The sequence below is a fragment of the Diadema antillarum genome, unplaced genomic scaffold (genome assembly GCF_040938485.1).
Source record: "Diadema antillarum isolate AM-2024a unplaced genomic scaffold, OU_Dant_1.0 seq00001548_RagTag, whole genome shotgun sequence".
Lineage (NCBI taxonomy): Eukaryota > Metazoa > Echinodermata > Echinoidea > Diadematoida > Diadematidae > Diadema > Diadema antillarum.
In genome coordinates this window covers 505,999-522,403 of record NW_027272277.1, presented here as the reverse complement: position 1 = coordinate 522,403, position 16,405 = coordinate 505,999, and the positions used below count along the sequence as shown (strand labels likewise).

Genomic DNA, 16,405 nt, shown 5'->3' with positions numbered 1-16,405 from the left:
CTAATACATGTACACTGTAGTAGCATGTTGCTTTGGGGTTCCATTGTTATCAGAGCAACCTGTTGCAACCATTACTTATTCCTATGAATACCAGCATGAGAAAAATGCATGGCAATATATGTAGTAACCCCCCAAACTGTTTTGTCCATTAATTCTCAGTGTGATTCCCGAGGAAATCAGGTGAGTGTATTTAATGAAAGATGTGTTGGTCATGTAAAAATCTGTTCCATCTTTTGATACTCCTTTGCTAAAAAACTAATGTGTGTACTGTCACACTATCATCAGACAACAGACATTCCTGTGTATCAAACTGAGTGCAATATTGGATGTGTTGATCGTAAAAGTCTCATAAGTGAGGATGCTTATAATTATAAAAAGATGCCAGAGTGGTACTTTTGTTATCACATATTGATGCTTTTAATCCTAAAACTTCAGGTAATTACCTGTGTATATGCTTTTCTTTTCTTTTCTTTTCTTTTGTTCGGTTGGGGGGGGGGGGGGGATGGGTTGTTACAGCATGCTTGCAATTTAAAACTAGAGTTCAAGTTGGAAACCCAGAACTGCCAATACCACACTTATTTATATCATGTTTTCATCACAGTGGGCTCAGTTTCACATATTCAATGAAATTTGAAGATTGATGAGTTTTTGTTATCATTGCCTAAATGATTTATCATGGGCATCTTTAAATGCAAATAGTAGAATATCTGACACTTTCTTCATGCAGCATTGCATTCAGTCATGAACTACAAAGATTTGTGTTTTTGTTTTTTCCAGCGCTTTTGTGTGTTTCATTGTGTACTGTTCATCCCAAAAAATATTTCTTCAGCATTCCTTCAGAAAATTGTGTAGCTTGCATGCTATTATGCCTTCAATATTTTTTTGCCCTATCTCTCTCTCTCTTGTGTGTGCTAGTATAGGTAATAGCTGCCATGCTTTCATTACGGCAACCTCTAGATTTCAAATGCACATCAAGTTTGTCTTTAATTTAAAGGACAAGTTCACCTTCATATACATAAGGATTGAGAAAATGCAACAATATTAGTAGAACACATCAGTGAAAGTTTGAGGAAAATTGGACAATCGATGCAAAAGTTATGAATTTTTTAAATTTTTGTGTTGGAACCGCTGGATGAGGAGACTACTACAGCTTGTGAGTCATATGCGTACAACAGTATAAAGAAAATATAAAAGAAAATTCAACATATTTTCACTTTTTTCGCATAATAAAACAGCAATTGACTTGCCTCTTTCTAAAGGCAGGGGGAATAATATTACCCATAACATTTATCGATTACGAGTCAGGGGAATGTGTACTTTTTTCAAAAGATGGAATTTTGTGAAATTCTCTTTATATTTTCCTTATATTGTTGTACGCATGTGACATCTAAGTTATTCATACACTGCAGTAGTCTTCTCATCCAGCGGGTACTGCACAAAAACTTCAAAAATTCATAACTTTTGAACGGATTGTCTGATTTTCCTCAAACTTTCAATGATGTGTTCTACTAATGTTGCTACATTCTCTCAATCCTTATGTTTATGAAGGTGAACTTGTCCTTTAACCCTAACTGCACTGGGGGGGGGGGCCCTCGGAGGCCCCCCCCCCTCGACATTTCGCACGATTACTCTGCAACACGCAATGCTCTCGCTGCGATGCTCCATGACTTTTTTCTTTTGAGTTTCCCGCACATTTTGACACCAAATTTGTGACGCCTGGGGGTACGGTTCTGAAGTTACATGACTTTTTGTACATGCACGTGAGGCCAAAAATGGCTAAAAAATGTGATTTTGTGTACAAAGTCAATGCAAATTGAGTTTTTTCACATGGTTCATATAAATATGCTTATTTTTACTCTCAATGGCTAAAATTAGTTTGTTTTAGGAGTATTATGCTTCAAAAAGTGTCTGTGACAAATTTTGTTACAAAAAACAACAAAAACAAAAGGTCGAAAAAACAAAGAAATACATAAGAAATTCATGAAACAATAAAATAAATAAGAAATTAATTTTGATACCGAATTTTTTTTTCAAGTACATTTGCTAAGAATGCCACAAAGAATAATTATACCAAAAATGAGCACTTTTGGAGCTTTATTTACTGATTTAGATGAAAGATTCTGATTTCTCGCATAAGTTATCATAATTAATCAAAATAGAATAAGAGAAGACTATTTTCTAAAATTTAAAAACACGATCTTGTAGATTACATCGCACACTACCATTGTGCAAAGTTCCGCGGCGATCGCGCGATCCACGGCCGAGATCTTAGGGGGGGGGGGCCCTTGAGGCCCCCCCCCCCCCCCCCCCCCCCCAGTCTTTCGAGCTACCAAAATAGCCCAGTCTTTTTAGGGTAAAAAAAAAAAACACTGTCAAATGATATATTGAATTCTGTTCGTCCACTTCCTCTGCCTTTAGTCTTTGTGTAAAAGTTATTAGAATGTGTAACTTTTTCCTTATACTTGTTCTTTGATGTTGTGTATTAAGTTATAGCCTAATATGCTTGCAGTGTGAAAAAAAAAAACCAATAACAGCTGACTTAACCCTGTCACCATACAACGTGTACATGGATCCCTAAACTTTGACTAGACAGAGTTACACTAAGTAAAACGCACAGACTCAACCTCTTCTGTGACGATCAATGTTGAAAAATTTGCATTCCTGTGAAAAGTATCTCTTGACATATGCATGCTATAAGATTCCCTTTGATCTAAAAAGCAGTAAACTACACTGCATAATTAAGATGTATCTCACGTAATTATATTATAGATATATTGTATGATTGATGAAAATGATGATAATCGTTGAAATTATTCATACTGCTGTTATTTTGTACAATGTTAATGACATTGCAGAAAATTAATGTATTTTGGGGAAAAAATGGCATACAGAGAATAAATCAAATCAAATCAATACAATTATAATTCAGATATGACATGGGCATACTCACACACACATACACATATCCTCTAGAAGAATGAACTGAAAATCTTTAAGTGGTTTCAGATCGTGACTTGATATATTCATCACTGATGCTCCATCTTCTTTCACCAATGTTTCCTCAGGGATACCATGCCAGTCCTCCCCACACTGGACTATACCAAGGTGAGGGAAGACATCATGAGGGCAGAAACCAGGAGGAAAGCCCTCCTCCTCCAGGCATTGAGATGGGTAAGTGGTGGAGGCAAAGGAGGGATGATTATTGCTTTAGTTTTGTGTGTTTCACAACAGATACTCCAACCCCAAGCACCCTCTACTCTAGAGATTCTCCCACCTGAACCCCTTGCAAACTTGAGACTCCAACTTGATGTGCACAAAGCACAAAGTCCCTTGGGTCAATATGGTTCTTGATGCTTTCTCATGTTATCTCAAGCTTATTTTTCAACATACGATGGCATTAAGTAAGTAATAGTTCAATGATTCAAATTATATATATTTGGGGTTAATAAATCTTCATTTCATATATGTGACCCTGCATCACAAAACAAACAGAAAGTTGCCAGACATGAAATTTTAGTTAAGAGTATATTCTGAAAGAACAGACTCTAAGCTTTAAAATGATATATAGCTCAAATCAAATGGACTCTCCTAACCTATCTAAATGTTGGAAAGAAAGCACACACTCAGGAAAAGTGTGAACTGAGAAAAGAGGCTCTGAAGTACAGTGTCTATTCAAGTGCTTAATCTTCACCAAGCCATGCTGGCTGTGTGATGAATGGGACAAAAAACAGGATGTAAACTGCAGGAGTAACAACAATGAAGAGATTATCAGATTAAACTGAAATTGAGAATGCCTTATTAACACATTCTGTCCATAATTAATGCCAACTTCCAAAGCAGTAGCATCATCCTTTCAAAAGTTATTACAGTTGAAAGTGAAGAGTGTGTACTAGGTTTTTAAGAAATGAAAAGTGAACTCTACAGACACACCTAATCACATTATTCTAGCAACAACAAAAAAAAATGTTGGAGATTAACTGCTAAAAAACACACTTTCCTGCCCATTTTATGATCCCAAATTTTAGTATAATGTAAAAGAAGACTTGCTCTTTCAGAAAATATGAAAAAGTCTAGATCGGCTAGGTTGACCCATTTCACTTATTTTTAGTCCTCACACAAAATCAGTGTGTGCGACTTTTTGTTCGTTTTGTGATGCACGGTCACATATCATAATTATGTACTAGATACTATTCATGCATGCATATGAAATTGATTGGCATCCACACAACCATACAAATGGGTGACACAGAGCCAGGGCGTGAGAAATCTAATCTCAGTCGGAAGAATGGGAGATTTTGCAAAAGTGGGCTTTCTGCGGGAGACCTCCCATCGAAAGCGGGAGAGTTGGAGTCTCTGTTACAATCATACAAGTCTTGTTGTAGTATGAGTGTTTTTCAGTTTGTCTGCCCTCTGTACAAATGAACTTTGTAAGATCGCAACTGGTGATCTACATTTTTAGGAAACATGTTGGAAAAAGGAAAGTCTGCATTGGACTACTTTACATAACATCATCAGAATTTTGTAGCTTTAGTATTTGTTCCAAGTTCATTGTGTCACTGCTGGCAACTACGGATACCCTGGTGGTAGTTCCACTGCCCAGAAAGCAGTGGATGACAGATGTAATTCCTGCTTTCCCTTTTCCGACATGTGTGTTTAAAATGTAGATCACCAGTTGCGATCTTACAAATATCATTCGTACAGAGGGCAGACAAACTGAAAAACACTCATACTACAACAAGACTTGTATGATTGTAACAGAGACTTTTATCTCCCGCTTTCGATGGGAGGTCTCCCGCAGAAAGCCCACTTTTGCAAAATCTCCCGTTCTTCCGACTGAGATTAGATTTCTCACGCCCTGGCTCTGTGTCACCCATTTGTATGGTTGTGTGGATGCCAATCAATTTCATATGCATGCATGAATAGTATCTAGTACATAATTATGAGGGCAGACAAATTGAAGAACACTCGTGACCTCGTATCTTACCCCTCTCTTGCTCTCAAGTCCTGTTGAGTTGGTAACTTTAATACTTGTGACTGACAGAGGTTAAGGCTTGATAAAGTTTTCCCATTAACTCGTGTAGAAATGCCCTTTAATACTCTTCAGACATTTTGATGGTCATGTGATGCTGCATGGTAGTGGTAGGTTTATCTTTTATGCCTATGATTATTCTCAATTATTGAATGAATTCTCTCATATATCAGTACAAAATAATGATTGAAGTGTTTACAAACACAAGGTTTTATGATTAATCCTTTCAATATGGGAAAAATAGAACCATAAATACAGGTTTAGGTTGATTTGTTGTAAGAATGGCTGCTCTGTAGAAGAGGATTTGTTTCCTATCAAGGCTATCAAGCAGTTTATACAGTACATGTCAGCATTGTATTGAAGGAAGATTCAAGCATGCAAATGGGTTATATTACATACAACTGTAGTACATACAATGTACATAGCTTCTTGCGCAATGCATCCTTCAGTAGAACTTCTTTATAGCTTGTTGATCTTGTACACTTCAAGGTCCTGTGCAATCTTATCTCATATTTCATATGATCATAATACTGTAAAGCAAGATATTCTTGTGGCATGCAATTTTCGTGACCTGGAGCTGGTGGCCTTTTTCACAGCATGAAATTCTCGCAAATCGCCTCTGGCATTTAAAGGACAAGTCCACCTTCATATACATAAGGATTGAGAGAATGTAGCAATATTAGTAGAACACATCAGTGAAAGTTTGAGGAAAATATGACAATCCATTCAAAAGTTACAAATATTTTAAGTATCTGCACAGTCACTGCTGGAAGAGAAGACTACTACAGTGTATGATGTCACATGCGTACAACTATATAAGGAAAATAAAATGAGAATTTCACAAAACTTTACTTTTTGAATAAAGTGCACATTTCTTCGACTTGCTACTGACGTATGTTAAGGGTAATATTATTCCCCCTGTCTTCTAAAAGAGAGAAGTTGAGTGTTCTTTTGTTATGCGAGAAAAATGGAAATATGTTGAATTTTCTTTATTCTTTCTTTATATCGTTGTACTCATGTGACATCACAAGCTATAGTAGTCTTTTCATCCAGCCGTGACTGAGCAGAAACTTCAAAAATTCATAACTTTTTAACGGATTGTCCGATTTTGCCCTAACTCTCACTGATGTGTTCTACTAATATTGCTGCATTCACTCAACCCACATATCTATGAAGGTGAACTTGTCCTTTAATGCTTGTAGTGCAGACAAGAACTTTCGCATGCATTTTAATTTCACAAATCTTGGCTTTCGCAAAATTTGCAGAATTAATATTCATGCGAACATTCCTCATTTTACAGTATGATGTATGAAAGTGTCGTCATTGTACTTACCACTTCTTAATGTGTTTTTTTTTTTTTTTTTTTTTTTTTTTAGAATTGCCTGGTAAGAGATAAATGAAGTGGAATATGTTTGTGATTGACGTCTTACTTGTATTGTATTTTATACAGCGCCTGACTCGCAGTGAGCCTGGAGAACAGCGTAGTGAGGTCATGTCAGCCTACATAAAAAATGACATCCTGGGTTGCACACAGCCTAGTCCCTATCAGGTTAGTTTGTGTATGTAGCGACACAATCTAGTGTAGATTGTGTGCGTAGATCACAATTACGGGTAAATCTTGAGAGGATTTACTGCCACAGCAACAAAAATTTTAACTAAGGAAAAACTGAAATCATTTGCAGAAATATTACAACGATAAGCACAGAGAAATTTGTTTACTGTGGAAGTGGAAATTTTCGCAGTGTTAAGATTTTCATGCATTTTTGCACAACCACTATCAGAAACTAGCGCAAAAATAAAAGCATGCAAATAATTTTGCTTGCCATATGCTCCAGTAGTTGATACACTCCACGGAAATAAAAACACATGAAACTCATCTTACCTAGCTGAGCGCGAAAAATAACTCAAGCGAAAATATCCACTTTTACAGTACATTGTTACAGGCTTGTTGTCTTTTGGTTTACCTTCAACTTAGACATTTTCAGCAAAGTGATAAAGGTGATATTTTCATTGTATTAAAGACTAACTGCTGTGCACTCATGATGGCGGGCATAAAGGTAGGATTTTTTTTTTTGCAGCTTGTTACCTTAGGTTTCGTTTCTTGTTATTAGTTTTTGTTGGTAAGGGACATTACAAAATAAGAAGTTTTAGGGGGTATTTATAGTGCCCTTTACCACTCAGTCTGAGTGCTTAAAGGGCATGAAAAATCTCACAAAGCAGGAGTGTATGATCTTTATTCCATAGGCAGTGACATGGTAGACCGGGCACTTTGTAAAATTTGAACGATTAAATTTTGCATGTGAATGGACCTGTGTTTCATAACTTTATTTTTCCCAGGACCACATGATGGAGATGTTGACCTATTCAGATGAGGTTGTTCAGCAGTACTTGGCTAGATTGTTCAATGCCTTTGCCTCTCTGTCTGTGGGTGAGTTTTATACAGCTGTGCTTCCAAATGATCCACGCCTTGTCTTTTATGATGTTTTTTTTACTTTTGACCCTATCTGATACCTTTAATAATAATATGTACAACGGGTGTGGTAGGTGCTGATATCAAAGTCAAAATTCAGGTGTGTAAAGGAGAATTCAACAATTGATGCTATTAGTTTGGTTTGCTTCACTCTCATATCATGCATACAGGTCGATCATACCTGGGCAGGTACCGGGACATCGTCTACACCCTACAGGTGACTTTGCAGTCTGAAGAGAGGGACTCTATCACCAGGGAGAATGCCCTCGGGGCACTGCAGAAACTCAGTCTGAAGTAAGACTACTGGCTAGAAAAACAAATACAACTAACAAACAACCATGACACAAAAAGGGAGAGAGACAGAGAGATAGATAGATTGAAAGAGAGAGAGAAAGACACAGGTATAGAATATGTGTGTGTGAGAATAATCATGTGTGTGTGTATAAAAGGGTGTCAGCTTGTGCAATATGGGTAAGGATGTGTGCCTGTCGATGGCTAGACGTGTAGACCTCCCAACCATTCTGAATTTGAAGGAAAGAACCTGAATTTTGATCATGCGCAGCTCTTGTTTCAATAGGGGTTTCCTTTTTTTTTTTTTTGAAAATTTTACGACACACTCCTATGGGAGCTGCTCTTTCTTTCCTGCTTTTGAGCCAAATCATCCCTATTTTTCAGTCAGGAAGGTTGGGAGGGCTGAAAGTTAGTGTGTTTGTGAAGAGAGAGGGAGAGAGAGAAAGAGAAAAAAAAATATGGAAGTAAAAACTAACATAATTACATTGTATCTGTAATAATGTGCCTTTTTTGTGTTATTTATCAAGGGAGGGGGTAGGGTGCAAGATAAACCACCTAATTATTTCTCCTGCACTACTGACATGAATACAGTCCATTCCTGTTATAATGAACACGGTTATAAGAAAATTCTGGTTACAACAAAGTAAAAAATAAGGCCGCAGCATTGTTTGCTTTATGTATCTTTATTATTTCTTTGTGTGGTTATAACAAAAATTTCAATATAACAAAAGAAAACTGCCGGTCCCGAGGACTTCATTATAATGGGAGCCTACTGTACATGACAAAAGAATGACTTAAGGACGCTAGAAAAGTGAAGGGATGCTGTTTGGTTCTCTTATTGTTATTTTGTATTTGTCTTAAGATGATTGAATTCTAAATTTGTACAGTGAATGGAATTCCAGAAGACTTGGTGGGAAAGAGTAATGGTCAAACAACTAATTGAGATGGCCTACAGCATTTATAATTGAACTGCTTTTCTTTCGTCTTATTTCTTGAAATCCAATGTGAGTCATTCCAATATCATGAATCATGCATAGCCTTATCATGCTGATATGTTGTCTTGATGCCTTTTTCTGCAGGAGACATCTCCAGTCAGCGATGATAGAGGGCGGTATCATCAAGTGGCTTGTTGGGGTTCTAGAAGACTCGGACTCGCTGTCAGACTACACACTAGAGTACTCCATAGCCCTGCTCATGAACCTTTGTCTGCGTACATCAGGTAAGGTCACATATTCTCCAGCAACCGTGATTATTCTGGATGGAAGGTGGCATACTGTACGTTGTATTGGGTGAATGCTCACACATTTTGGTATGAAAGCACTCCCATATAGTACACTGTTGGACCTTCAAACTTCTGCATTTGATCCTTTTGAAACAACTGTTCTGTACCCTGCCACGTTCATATTGTTCCAAAGTGGTACTAGTCCTTCCTGTACCAGGGATTTTGGACAGTGTCTACAATGCTATGGGGTTTTCTGAACCATTTAGCACCCAAAATACACAAAGGGTTAGTGCAGAAATTGACTCTCTGTGACAGTGTAGGATGTCCTCCAAGACCCCAAAGAGTTGGATCAGACAATCAAAACCTCATCATACAATTGCTGTAGCTGTCTGCTGATATCACTAATGCTGAATTCACATTCCCTTGGTAAGACAGTCTTGTTTCTTAAAGGTAAAACAGTGATGTCCATATGCCTACAGAAACTGTCAGTTGTTGTTGTTGTTGGTTTTTTTTTTCTCTTTCTATGCATACAGAAAATGTGTGAAATAATTGTGGATAACACCATTTCAGTTGGGTGATGAAAAAAATGCAAAATATTAGCCATATGCTGATAATATTGCAACCTCAGGGCATATCCGATCCCTGATGCTGCACAGTGTTGTGTGATAGATTACAAATCAGGCCATATGCTGTAGCAGCATCCATCAACCTTCTTTGTAAGAATGAGTCACATGCAGCTGGTTGGGAAATATGATTACAGTTTACTAGGGAACAATTGATCATTATGTAGGGTTCTACCTACCCACAATCTGAACAGGAAGGGCGCTTCTGGAAAAAGGTTGTGTACTGTGGTTGAAACTATTTGACACTTACAATGTACCTTCTCAAAATACTCCAAAACAGCATCTTGGCAAATTGGGTTATCTAGACAAGTTTCCCGGCAAAACCTTTCGATACATTCGCAAGAAATTTCCAAACAGTGGAAGATATACTTTATCCCTTCTGAGAACTGTTTTACCTGTAACACTTCTTCTGCTTCTTTGTGTTAATGTGCCAGGTAAAAAGAAATGTGTGGATGACAAGGTTCAGGTTTTGCATGTGATAGCAGATCTACTTGGACATGAAGATCAAGAGGTAAGAATAACATTTTTTATTTTTCAATGACAAGGAAACAGGAATCAATGGCTTTGCAGAGTAGATAGAATTATTTCTGATATTATGCACATCATTGATTGTGTGATATACTATATATTGACATAGTACAAGAGATATTTGCACTGTAGTCATGTAAAGTAGTTGGTAGTGCTATACGAGGGGCCAGAGCATTAAACATGATGTTACTTTCGTGGAGAAGTTGATGGTTATGTCTGTTCAGAGAACCATGCAAGATCTGACATTTACAAATTCCAGTTGATTATCACCAATATGATCAGACATAATTTGTATGTGTAAGGGTTGAAATGAATTCCGTTGTGCATGCTATTCAAATATTGCATTGTGCCTTAACCTGTTCAAGACTACTAGTACTCCAGTGTATACTCGGGGAGGTGTCTATGGGAAATGTGTGTTGTAGCAAAAGCCGTCCGTCCTCAACGGGTTAAACATGATACCTGTTCAAGAGTCGTCCATCAAATGTGTTCACATTCACTACAGTCTTTCCATTCCAGCTGAAAATGTTCGATATGCAAAGTTGTGAATACACACTCTATCTATCCCCCCATGATTTCATGTGTGCTTTCTGTAGATTCGTCCTTACGTGAATGGAACGCTGTACAGCATTCTATCAGTGCCAGAGATACGGGACCAAGCCAGGGAAATGGTGAGTACTGGTACTCTGTGGTTGCATTATAAACCAGAGTTGAACGTGCCATGCCACACCAGGCTGTAACATGCCACTTTCTGTCATGCCATCTTTTAGCATTTTCTTTCTAAAATTACTGCTTTCTGCTTCATTATGTTCACAAATCTCTGTCTGTATAATTGTCAGCCTTCTTATCTTTTTTCTATTTCTTTATTTACTCTATGTCAATGAGTAAGATATTCATGTTAGGGTTGTTTTTTTTTTTTTGTGTCAGTTTGGTATTTGTGCATTGCTTGTGACTGTCATGTTCTTCAGGCTGGAGTTAACCTCACAGGTCTAGAGTAATCAAAGTTTTGTTTCTTGATGTGTGATGTTTGTGTTGTGTTTTTCATTATGAAGTACGTACACGGTATTATTGGTAAAAAATATATGTGCTTTGTCCATATTGGTCAGTTATTGTTATGTTTGTGTCAAATTTAATCATCTGTTGTTGTTGCTATTGTTCTGTTTTATTAGGGAATGGAAGAGATACTGAAATGTTTCATCAAGGAAGACACACCAGAGATGAACAGACAGATCCACTTCATCATCAAGCAGCTCAACTCAGGTGAGAGCCATGGCAGGTCCAACACATCAAACTCTGCTGGTTTTTGTGTCTCAGTAGCAATGTGTTTCTACTGCCTGTCCCATCAAGTACTCCACCATCATATTCTTAACCCTAACTTACCTGGGCTATTTAGCAAGCTTGAATTCCTGGGGGGCCATTATGGCCCCCCCTTCAGATCTCGGCCGTTGATCGCGCGATCGCCGCAAAATTTTGCATGAACATAAAGCCGGATGTAATCTACAAGACTGTTCAGTTAAATTTTCAAAAAAATTGCATTTTCTATTTTAAATTAATTAATTATGCAAATATATGCAAAAAACCTCATTTTCGTCTGTAATTGGCTTATAAAAGCTCATGGAATGCTGATTTTTGGTGTAAATATTCCTAGTGACATTCCGAACATTTGTGCGTAAAAAGAAATTCAGTGTCAAAATTAATTTCTTATGTTTTTTGTTGTTTTATCATTTTTTAATGTATTTCCTTGTTTTTTCGAACTTTTGTTTTCGTTGTTTTTTTTCAGCAGAATTTGTCATACACATCTTTAGCAGCATAATTATACTAAAATGAATTTATTTCAGCCATTAAAATTAAAAATATGAATTTTTATATGAATTAATTGAAAAAACACAATTTGTATTGACTTTGTACACAAAATCACGTTTTTGAGCAATTTTGGGGTTGACGAAAATTTTTTGAAGGGGCGTGGCTTCGGAACGGTATGCCCGGGCGTGACAAATTTGGTCTCAAAAGTTGCGCGAGACTTGAAAGTAAAAAGTCAGCGAGCGGCGCGGTCAAAAAATTTTGCGCGGCGGAATGGTCGCGGAATTCGTCGAGGGGGGGGCCATTATGGCCCCCCCCCCCCCCAGGTAAGTTAGGGTTAAACCAGTTTGGACTTACTTGTATCTTGAGCATGTTTTAGGAGTGCAAACTGTATTACAGCTTCGCTGAGCCTATTCCAAAATGATATATACACAGTCATTTATTTTAATTTCTAAGGGTACTCGGTGCCACCCTGCATAAATGCAGTGTCTCTCTTGAAAGTGTTAAATCCAGTCTTCAGACTTGTATGATTCAAATTCATTTTTCTTTAAGCCGGCAGTTGTCATCTCTCTTAGTTGCTATTTTGTTGGTGAACTGAACGTAATTACCTCCGCCAAGGGAGGAGGTTATGTTTTCGTTACCGTTGGTTTGTGTGTTCGTTTGTCAGTCAGTTAGTTACAGCTGTAGTTAGTTTGTCTGTGTGCGAAATAACTCAAAAAGTAGTTAATGGATCGGGATGAAACTTGCAGGAAGGGTTGAGAATGGGACAAGTAACAAACGATTAACTTTTGGTAATGATCCGATAATTTGGGGGGAATTTATGAAGGATTTTTTGTTTTGGCAGGTAGGGTCAATGAACTTGGGAGTTCAGGCTGCGCATATTTGAGGTTTGCTTGCGCGCACTAAAGTGCATGCTCTAGTTTCTGCTGGGGCGAGGCGCGCCGTGCAGCTGAAGGCTTATGACGTAACAAAGGCTTCTATATATGGAAATCTGGCAACTTTTAGCACCGATATTGTGTGTACGCACGTATGATATCTCTATGGAAGAACAAGATCAGTGTAGTGGTGGAAGTGAGCTTCATGCTTGGCGGAGGTCTGCGCTCTCAGAGTGCTTTTCTGGTTCATAAATGCACACATGTCATCAGGCTGACAACACAAAGTGGATTACATTAGTCACATTGTACATGTAGCTATACTGTCATGACTAAAAAGTTGAATGACATAGGAGAAATGTGCCCTTGACATAGTGTCTGCCAGGAACAAGCTCATTTTCTCTTGTACTTTTTATGTGTTACCTTTGTGAATTAACTTGAATTTTAATGTTACAGTGGACTTTCATTATAATGAAGTCCTTAGGACTGGCAATTTTCTTTCCTTATATCAAAAGTTTATAACTGAACAAATAAACTATGAAAAAACATAGAGAGGATATTGTTGTGACCTGAATTTTTACTTTGTTGTAACAGCAATTTCATTATAGCCATGTTAGTTATAACCGGAATGCTCTGTATACTGTAAAGTTTTCATGATGATTAACTCTGATGCCAAAAACATGCCATGATTGGAACATGCTCTGATATTCTGGTAAGAAATCTGTTTTACTTTTAGTCCTCAAACCCTTTTACCCTGTACACTCACAGATGTGACAGCGGATGATGTGGACTCGGATGATGAAGATGATGAGGATGAGGTATGAAAGTTATTTCATGTACATATGGATTCATCTAGGAAGAATACACCACAGCACTGTATACAGTACTTAGTTGAGGAATGCATTAACATCATTACAAAGCTTGTACGAGTTTAAAGCAAGTTTTGATAAAGTTAGTGGGTAGATTGGACAACCCGTCCTCCCTTTAGCCAAGTGTAAGATGCAATTTATCGACTCCAAGTGTTAGTCATTTGACTTGGAGTCAGTAATGCAATTTATTGACTCCAAGTGTTAATCATTTGATTGTTCTTTGGTGTGTGTATGTATGTATCTGTGTGTGTGTAGATGAATAGTCAGTCATGAATTTCCCAAATTATGGGTTCTTCATGTACTGGTACAAACATTTAATCTGTTAATGGAAAATTGAGCAAAGAAAATGGGATTCCAACAGGATTCGAACCCGAGGTCTCCGGATTGCTATCCTGGTGCTCTACCGACTGAGCTATAGAAAGCCCTAGTACAGTGTTCGTCTCAGAAACCCTTGATTCTCGATGCTCAATTTAATCTGTGAGAGAGGCCCACTGCACAGTAGGAAGCTTGCAAGTTAGCATGAAATGTCGGGTTTTCCCTGAATCTTTCATCTGGCCTTTCCTGGTTCATTCATGTGGTCCTATGTGGTATAATGCTTGGCCTACATAGGAGGACCAGGACCAAGATGCCATGGAGGCGGACCTGGACAAGGCAGAGGTGGTGAAGGCAAGGCAGGGAGAGCTGGCTGGGGAGAAACTCCTCATGGCCCATTATATGTGGGTGAGTACAGTGGACTAAATAGAAACCATGCCTGTAAAAAAAGAAAAAATAATAACAATAATAATAATTATAATATGATGTGTGAGAGAGGGGTGGGGGTTGGAGTCTCATCATACTTTATTTATCTATTGATGACCAATATAGAGTGTGAAAGCAAAACTTTTCTTTTTGGCTTTGACTGTTTCTTTCTCTTTTGACAAATTGAATGTATTTTGTGTGAGAGAGAGAGGTGTGAAGGTGGGAGTCTCATCTTACTTTGTTTATTTATTGATGACCAGCATAGAAGGTGAAAGCAAAACTTGTCTTTTTGGCTTTGGCTGTCGATTTCCTTTTTTTGTGTATTATGACAAACAAATAACAAACAAGCAAATTAATCGAAAGAAAAAGAAAGTCAGAAGAGGCCACGTCTTAACTATTTCTATAGAAAGAATTAACCCGTTGAGGACTGCTTGATTTTGCTACAACACGCAATGCTCATAGACCCCAGCCCGAGTATACTTGGGATTTGTCCTTAATGGGTTAAAGAGAAATTGTCTCTGTTTTCTCATTTAGAAAAATATGCTGTAGTTATAGTCCATTTTCCCCAAGTATTTGAAAGCAAGTCAAAAGATTTGTAAAAACACTGTAGTTTACTCTGCAGTGAGTGCCATAGTAAAAAGGACTGTTAGGTACTGTATACAGGTTTTTATTTTCCGCGAATTTCACAAGTCAGGTGCTATTCGCGAAATTAAAGACACGCGAAAATATTGACTTTGATCCCTGATGTGAATGTGCAAATCGCGAAATCGTCACAAATTCCCAATTCGCGAAAATTTAGACTTGCAAAATATATGACATATACAGTACTCTCTGTTTGTCTGTCTTTCTCTCTCTTTCTCTGTCTCTTTCTCTTTCTCTTTCTCTCTCTCGGTATTGTAACTGGGGCAATCGTTCTGCTCTCATGCACCATACCCTAGCAATTGCAACATTTCTACCAGAAGATCAAATCTCCAGGGAAGTGCTGAATTCATTCACCCTGTTTTGCTCCTATTATGGTGTGTAAATAAGCAAATAATCAAAGTTGGTGAAGGCGATGGGACAAACTATCACTTACGAGGCGATCTGGATGTAGCTATCTTTCCGAAGCGCAGCTGAGGAAAAATAGCGTACGCATTCAGATCGCCGAGGAAGTGATAGTCTGTCTCATTGCCTGAAACCAAAAGTTGATTATTTGCTTTATATTCCACATCTATATTCCCATTTAATTCCACATCTCAAATCATTCGCAGCTAGATCTATATAGTTAGACTAGACTCCAAGTCCAAAAACACTAAAACTGCAGATCTGTATGTAGGGCCTACGTTAGGTATGGCGAGAGTCAGAGAGTCTATAGACCTATTACTAGGTAGTCGAGGTATCCTTAGGCCAAGCCTTACCCTAGAGCTTAAGCTACGTTCACTTACCAATCATGTTGTTGCTAAAAACGCTGGACATTCTGAAACATGAGCAAGGCAACTAGACTATGTGCACGCACGATACGGTAACATACAAGTCAACTTTAGACGTGGGCTGGCGATTACAACACAGCATCGTCTCACTGACGCTACCTAAAAGTGCGTTGCACTGTGGTCTATCACTTGACCCAGGTCAAATGATAGACCACAGTGCAACGTACTTTTATTACACGCGTACTCGAAATTGTAGGTTATATCACACGTTAGGACTGTGTGGACTGAAAGATCAGCGAAACAAAATGACTATCATAGAGTGTAACAAACTTTTCTCTCAAGTGATGTGATGGGCAAAACTACGCTTTATCACGTGATCAGCTCTTGACCAATCGTATAGCAAGATTCTTAGTATGTGGAATATAATCTGGAATAGTAGCTTCAGTGAATTCCATTTACCATAATCTGCTCCCCTCCTTTTTTCCCCAGGATGGCCGATCAGCAACCAGAGGGGGCAGCAGACAGTCCCAGAAGCCAGCCAGCAGACAAGGGTAGGG

General features: G+C 38.0%; 1 protein-coding gene across 1 annotated transcript in view; it reads left to right on the top strand.

Moving 5' to 3' along the window:
* The window catches only part of LOC139710618 (lisH domain-containing protein ARMC9-like), a 53,792-nt gene that overhangs the window by 12,198 nt on the left and 25,189 nt on the right, over positions 1–16,405 (top strand). The window contains exons 10-21 of the mRNA XM_071622542.1: positions 160–180; positions 3,066–3,171; positions 6,480–6,578; positions 7,367–7,457; positions 7,670–7,793; positions 8,870–9,009; positions 10,070–10,146; positions 10,757–10,831; positions 11,330–11,420; positions 13,601–13,650; positions 14,311–14,421; positions 16,338–16,399. Coding sequence (XP_071478643.1) covers positions 160–180; positions 3,066–3,171; positions 6,480–6,578; positions 7,367–7,457; positions 7,670–7,793; positions 8,870–9,009; positions 10,070–10,146; positions 10,757–10,831; positions 11,330–11,420; positions 13,601–13,650; positions 14,311–14,421; positions 16,338–16,399 — 1,047 coding nt within the window. The remainder of the gene's footprint in view (positions 1–159; positions 181–3,065; positions 3,172–6,479; positions 6,579–7,366; positions 7,458–7,669; positions 7,794–8,869; positions 9,010–10,069; positions 10,147–10,756; positions 10,832–11,329; positions 11,421–13,600; positions 13,651–14,310; positions 14,422–16,337; positions 16,400–16,405) is intronic.